Consider the following 7426-nt stretch of genomic DNA (forward strand, 5'->3'; position numbering starts at 1 on the left):
GTTTCACTGCATAAAGTTCTACAGAAATAGTCATTATAAGATATTGCCTCTCTCTAAAAATAACAGATTAAAACAGATGTCCTGTAAAGAGTCCATCACCACACAGCAGCAGGGTTTGAACCTCATGCCCTCAGGTCATTAGCCCAGCCTACAATGCTGTCAAACATGGCAGCTTGGGCTACTTCAACGTGAATTAACATATGATTTTGAAAAGAACAAAACCAGTTTAAAAAGCAGAGAGCAGGGAACTGGGATTTGGTGGCCATGCTCTCACTAAGACTTCACTAGCAAAGGTGATCCAAGCTATGGTGTGCCATACCTGACCACAGGAAAGCCTTCAGGACCAGAAAAGGGTTCCAGCTGCATCCACATTGCATAAATAAACTGTAGTGATCTCCACCACTTGCCTTGCCAGGACCTCTGAAAGGCACCTATAGCTGGACGCTGCCCTAGTGCACCCTCAATCCACACCCTCCTGCTGGTGGCTCTAGTATAAGAGATCATAACAGGCTTTGGTGGATAGAGGATGGAAGTAAAGGAAATTTAGCCAAAATCTGAAATTCAGTTGTCTTGTTCATCAGCTGTCTTCATTATCTAACCACAGTCATTTCACACTCGTGCCCAACAGGCTTATCACTCACTGCACAGCTTTTGCCTGCTCAGAGAAGGACATTATACAAGCTGGCAGAGCCTGAGGTCCCTTCCTGGCTTTTTATGTGTATTTCTGCAAGCAGGAGATGGGGGAAGGAGTGCCAAAGGGAAAGAAAAGAGGAATTTAAGCCCTCAAGTCAAGAGATATAACATGTTATCAAGTGACAGTTTTTCCTGGTGTAACCCCGAAAGGCCAAAAAAAGAAGATCCTCATAAGCAACACTCAAAGTTCGACAACTCCAAGGTCATCTCAAAAATACTTAAGGATAGTTTCTGTCTCCTAAATCAGCAGCACACTCCCTCACACATCATGCCCCTGTCCTTACCTACCACTTTTTCTAGTACATCAGTAACTGTAGAAGTCAGAGAACTACATTTACCCTGCAGCTCGTTTTTAAGATGCTCTAATGCAGGCTGGGAAGATCTTTTCTCAAATCCACATCTACACTTCTAAACACAACTTCTTTTAGGCTGAGAGCAGGCTCTACACTATTCTGACAGAAAGGCCAGCCTGCAAGATTCTCCCTTCCCTCATTAGGTATTCTTTTATTTGAAAGGTTAAGGTGCCTTTTTAAGCAGAACTGGAAGGAGGAGAAAGAAGGCCTGCAAATCAACTTGCAAAGTTCACAAAGCCCCTCCAAGCAGCAAGATCCAAACTTGAAGCACCAGTCCTGACAGCGACCCAAAGCTGTGAATCACTGCACCAGCACAACAGCAGCCCTTCCTGGTAAACGTTCTGTGCATGATTTTTTCCATCTATGGTCCAGCCTCAAGCGTAACAGAGATATACCCAAAAGTGGCAGCTCAGGGCTAGGCTAGAGGTTGCTTTGAGCACTGTATATGTACATTTTTCTCTCCTCTAGTCCACACTGGGAGCACATTGCTGTTACTACAACAGCATCCACTGTCTATTATGTTGAACTTCAAGAGCTCAGCAGCAGGTGCCCAGCTGGCCTACTTGGGCTAATCATCTGCAATCTTCCCCCACAGCTTCAGCCCCCTTAAAGTTCCTTTCAGGAAAAAATAAAAAACACACAGACGAAAAAAACCCATCGCCACCTTCCAAAAGCAGAACACCACTCCAGCTGAGTAGCAGAACTTGCACAAACTGAGAACACAGAAGGTAAGTCAGCATACAAACAGATAGCCCATAACACATCAGGAGAAATGGTCCACAGAAGTATCTCATGCACCTGCTTCAAGCAAAAAACCACACACGTTTCAGATCAGTCTAAACCATCATTTTTGAGGTGTTCTCACAAAGAAAATCAGCCAGTACATAGTCCAGGAGTGAGACAACACCGAATGAAGTATACGGGGGACGTGTGCCACCTTGCCCTCTGCAGCAGGCCAGCAGCACGACACAGGGTCAGAGGAAACAAAGGCTGGAGCAAAAGAGGCTGTGTAGCACCAAGATAATTTTCAATACAAATAAAGCCCATTCCTTTGTGACTTTCCTCGGAACATGCTTTCCTACTGGCTGCAAACTATGCCAAGTAGCTGTCCAAAAATGGAGCAGCCGGTTGCACCAGTCCCTGCTGACTGTAAGTAAGGGGTAGTGAGCACCAGCCACAGCCAACTAAGATAACTCCTGAAAAACAAGGTGATGTCAGACCAGCACAAAACTGGTGCCAGCCAGCAAGGTGCCCTGGCAGCAGCCACTCTAGCACAGGATTATGCAAGACTCAGATGCTTCAGTATGACAGAACAGGAGGCTCCATAGGGAGGAACACGCTGTACCTGAAAGCTAAAGGACAGGTGGTGCTCGGACACCTGAGCTGCAGCAGTGCTGCTCCAGCACTCCTGCACTTCTTGTCAGGTTAAACAAGGGACAGTACACATTTTTTGCAGGAAAAGTCCCTTAGGAGGTCTCTCTGCAGTGCATGGACAATACCACCCCACAGCACCAAGGCACTGGTGTGCCCCACAGTCCATCAGGTAAGTCCGAAGGACATGCAGCCTCCTCTGTGCCTGCTGATAGCTTTAGGTTGTCTCACTTTCAGAGAAGAACGAGCAAAACCAACTAGAATAAAGTGGACTCTTCACTGTTAGGATTCCTCTTTATTTCTCACTCTAGGAACAGCAGATACAGGAGCAGTTCAAGACATTAAGAACAGATTTGGGAAATTCTTCTGAACATGGGTCTGTATCTAGCAGATTTGGATTCAATTCCCACTGAGAATATTGAGCATTATTTCAGTATCTATTATATAAACAATATATTGATAATCAGCTGGGTGGGATCTTATTCAACGTAAGTTATAAATAAAAATAACAAGAAGAAAAGGCCTTTGGACTCCTCACTTGCAGCTCAGCTAGCTCTTCTCCAAAGACATCTGGCATAAAGATATGCATATTATAATACATCCACTATAGGGAAAAAACAGTCTGAAAGCTCTGTTCACCATGGGAAAGCTGTAATTGCCAAGGTTAAAATGGCAGATTCTTACAACATTTGTAAAGCAATGGAAGCCACAAGCTGCCTCAAGGCAAATGGCCACACCCTACACTCTTGTATGGTTAGCAAATAGGAAGAAGATTTTGAAGAAATAAGCTCGTGGCAGGTCTGCCAGGAAGCAGCAGTGGGATTTACAGGACAGAAGCAATGGGATCCACCATTTGGAGCTCAGCAGCCTCTGCAGGTAAGGTGTGAGGCTTCCACAAACGTTGAGTAGGGACAAGTTGGCCCAAGTATCACAGGATAAACGTGGGGCTTAAATTTTTGGACTCCCCATTTCTCTTCTCCAGCAACCAAGCGCCAGTTCCAGAATATGCTGCTGTCAGAGAGCAGAGATGTCCACATCCAGACACCGCACCACACAACTCTTCAGCTCCTCTGCACCACACAGCCAGGAAAAGCCCTGCCTCAACTACCACGCCTGAACTCTCTTTTCTCTTGACGATTAAGAATGAGAGCAAGTCCATTACCCATGCTGAATCATTTCAAGGGAATTTTACATGTGTGATACCTCACACCCAGTTTTAAATCCAAAATTTTAAAGAAATGTTTGTTACATAGCTCAGTTTAATTCAAATTTAGAACCTGTGCAGCTTATTTCCATTGCCAGTGATAAGTCTCCATTTTGTCAAAAGGAAATTCTGTCTGCAGTTGATAAACACTGCTCTTCAAAGTATATCCCAAATATTTAACTACACTCTCATGCTTCCACAGACACATAGCAGCACAGAATACTTGTGCACATCAATCCAGAATATCTTCTAACAGAGAATCAAGCTGTAATTAAGACATATCATGACATAAGGAAGATTAGCATGTTTGGCATGATATTTTCCTTATTAGCTGGAGGCAGAAACAAGTTCCTTGTCAGTGGAAACATATTGTGAGGGCATTAGGACACAGATAAAAGGTTTCTCGTTGCTGGCATTTATTTGTTTTTAACAGCTTGAAGGAAAGGGAGGAGCACAGGGTATCAACTGTAATTGGTTTTAAGGGTATCCCTTGTTGATGGAACACAAATATACAGCAGTCCAGACTTAGGCCCACCCCCTTACCATCAAGAGCCTGGATTATAAACTTTTATCCCCACTCTGCAGCACCAGATGGTAGCTCACATACATTTCAATTATTTATTGAATAGGCACTTTGTTATACCAGGGTAATCCCACACTGCAGTAAGAACTACACACTGTTTTTATTGCAAGCTATACTTTTCATCAAGTCAGTAACCTTTTCACATTCAGTGAACACAATAAATAGAATTAAAAGAAGCGATTTCATAAACAATTGGATAATCGGCCTCTCGATCACACAGAAAATGACAACGCAGGGATCAATCAGTGAGACACAACCACCAGCAGTGCTATAGAAAAAGCACATCATTCTCTGGCCTGCCCCAAATCCTTTCCTCAACTTCAGTGCTATAAAGTACCTTTGCAGTCTGATCTATCACACTTAACAGTTTGCTGGTGCTCACCCGTTCAAGCCATCAGCTTGAAAACAAAACACCCTGAATGCACTTTGCAGAAGATGTACAAAGCTCCCACGACAAAACAAATAATCAATGGTCCCCGGGCTGCAGCCTTGCGGGGCAGATGTGATAAAGTGGTTAATTATTCAGTTGGCAATCGCATTACTGACGTCAATAGAAGAGTCCAGGAAGTGAATCCTCTTAGTTTGTTAGTGTATGACAAAGAGTGGTGGTCCCCACAGAAATTAAGGAGAACCAGCTGTCCCTTCATGGTAGTGCTCTGGTCTCTGGTGCTGAAGACACACATTTGCATTTACTGAAGTAAATCTGCCCCTCCCTCTCTCTTAGGAAATCCTTTGTTTTGTTGGCTGTTTTTTGTTGTGTTGTTTTTTTTTTTTTTTAAGAGTGCTCTTTTAAAGCCTAATTAACTGTACATGCATGAAACAGCTGATAAACGGGACAATGTACTCGTGAGCAATGATCTCTCCTCCCTCCCCTTCAATTCTCATTTCCATGGAGAAGTTAAGTCACCTTCATCATGCATTATTATTCATAACTTACTCAGCTGAATAAACCAGTCAGCCACCATGGCCGTTTTAACATAAATTCATTTAGACATGCAGCAGGGAAGGATCTCTGCTCTCCACATACCTGTAGTCAATAGCCTTTAACTAAACAATACTGGATAGGAAACTTTTATCCTAAGTGTTACCAAAAGTATCCACATCTTCTTTTGTCAGCACTCTCCGGACTACTGGAGGTCTCTCATTATCAGGCTGCTTAGGAGTAGGAAACCATTAAAGAAAAGTCTTATAAAGGCCGCCTAGGAACGCTCAGTCCTTCGGGGGCATACCCAAATCACAAAAAAAGACTGCATGATGAACGGGAGCTGTTGTTTCTTCAAGACACACGCACACACACACAGGCCCTCTCCAAAGCAACGACCCGGCACCAGAGCAGCGTTTCAAAGCCCGAGCCCGCTGCTCTCCCCTCCCCCAGGTAGGAAACCCTCCGAGGAGCCCCGGATTAGCCTGACATTTCGGGCTAAGCCGAGCAGGGTTTCAGGCCAAGGACACCCCGGTGTTCTTCCTGCCGCCGGCTGCCAAGCGGTTCGCCCGGGACCGAGGGAGGAGACCCGCGGGGTCAAGGCCCGGCTGGCGGCGGGGGTGTTCCCCAGGGAGGCGCCGCATCCAGGGGCGGCGTCTCCGGCCGCTGCCGGGAGCGGGGAGCACCGTGCGGGGCCGGGCCGCCTCCGGCCCCTCGCCCGCAGCCCCTCGCAGCCCCCACCCGCAGGCCCCGGCCCCCCGGGCTCACCCCACTCGAGGAAGTCGGACACGTATCGGTCCCGGCGGAGCGGCGAGTCGCGGCTGCACTCGGCGTAGACGCCGACCAGGAGGTCGAGCAGGGTCTCCACGCTCAGCACGCTGTCGTGCCGCTGCGGCCCGTCCAGCACCAGCTGCTCCAGCCGCTTCAGCCGCACCTTGGCCGACATGGTGCCGCGGGGGCGGCGGGCGCGGGGCGCGGGCGGGACGGCGCTGGGGCCGAGGCCCCGGGGCTCAGCCGCGCTCGGCCGCCCCGCAGCCGCCGAGCGGCTCCTTCCGCGGGCTCCGCCTCAGGCGCGGACGGTCCATGGGCCGGGCCGGGCCCGGCCACCCCCCGCCCCGCTGCGCTGCGGCCTCGCCCCGGCGGCGGCAGCGAAGGGAAGGGAAGGGAAGGGCCGATCCCGATCCCGATCCCGATCCCGCTGCTCCTCCCCCGGAGCGGCCACGGCCACGCCCCCCACGCGGCGCCCGCGCGCTCCGACGTGGGCAGGGCCGCGCGAGGCCGCGCAGGAACGTTGGGCCTAGCGGGGACCCGTAGCGGCAGATTCGCCGCGGAGCGGGCGGGGGCAGCGCGGGCAGAGCGTCCGCAACGGCACTTTCGTGTGTCTGTCTGTGTGTGTGTGTCTGTCCCTGTGTCTATGTCTATCTGTGTGTGTGTCTGTGTGAGTGACAGATGTTCCTCGGGAGGGCCTCTGGTGTGACATGCTGGTGTACTTCCGAGCCTAAGGAAGGAGACCTAATCAGTGGAGCAGCATCCCTTACTCAAGGACATGGGTGGGGCTCATGGATGAGCTTTAGGGATGCAGTAAATCGAGATGTTGGCGTATGTCTGTGTTTCCAGAACCACAGGATGGGTCAGGTTGGAAGGCACTGCAGTGCATCATCTGCTCCAACCTCCCTTGCTCAAGCAGGGTCATCTCAGAGAATATGGCACAGAGCTGCGTCCAGATGGTTATTGAATATCACCAGTGAGGGAGACTCCACACCCTCTCTGGGCAATCTGTTCCAGTGCTTGGTCATTGCACAGTAAAAAAGTTCTTCCTCGTGTTCAGGTGGAAGTTCCTGTGCATCAGTTTCTGCCCGTTGCCTCTTGTCCTGTTGCTCAGCACCACTGAGAAGAGCCCAGCTCCATGCTCTTGGCACCTGCCCTCCAAATATGTATAGATGTTGATGAGGTCCTCTCTCAGCTGTCTCTTCTCTAGGCTGAGCAGCCCCAGCTCCTTGAGCCTTTCTTGTAAGAGATGCACTAGTCCCTCAATAAACTTTGTTGCCCTCACTGGACCCACTCTGGGAGCTCCATGTCTTTCTATACATTGCTAACTTGGCAAAATACTCAAGGTCCATGTATCCTACAGCTGAACTATCTTAAATATAATACTACGAATCACACTTAGATATCAAAAAGACCCCTGCCCAGGTGAAGACCCTTCCTCTGAACGTGCACAGAAGGTAGCTGGGCTTACTTAACTTGTATGGAAATTACTAACCAATCCTAACAGAGGGGTTGTATTTGGAAAATTACTA

General features: G+C 48.8%; 1 protein-coding gene across 11 annotated transcripts in view; it reads right to left on the reverse strand.

Annotated features, from left to right (window-relative positions):
• The window catches only part of CDC42BPB (CDC42 binding protein kinase beta), a 95497-nt gene extending 89280 nt beyond the window's left edge, over window positions 1–6217 (reverse strand). For 9 of the 11 annotated variants that reach the window (XR_003572351.1, XM_027893630.1, XM_027893629.1 and 6 more), the window contains exon 1: window positions 5895–6072. Coding sequence is in view for 10 of the 11 variants with exons in the window: in XM_027893630.1 (XP_027749431.1) it covers window positions 5895–6072 (178 nt within the window). In the remaining variant the exon portion in view is untranslated. Of the gene's footprint in view, window positions 1–5894 lie in introns of all 11 variants that reach the window. The other 2 variants (XM_027893632.1, XM_027893622.1) reach the window with 2 other exon arrangements.
• Between the last annotated feature and the right edge of the window lie 1209 nt (window positions 6218–7426).

Source organism: Empidonax traillii, unplaced genomic scaffold (assembly GCF_003031625.1).
Source record: "Empidonax traillii isolate 1590-97213 ecotype Southwest subspecies unplaced genomic scaffold, ASM303162v1 scaffold398:size1781980, whole genome shotgun sequence".
NCBI classification, from domain to species: domain Eukaryota; kingdom Metazoa; phylum Chordata; class Aves; order Passeriformes; family Tyrannidae; genus Empidonax; species Empidonax traillii.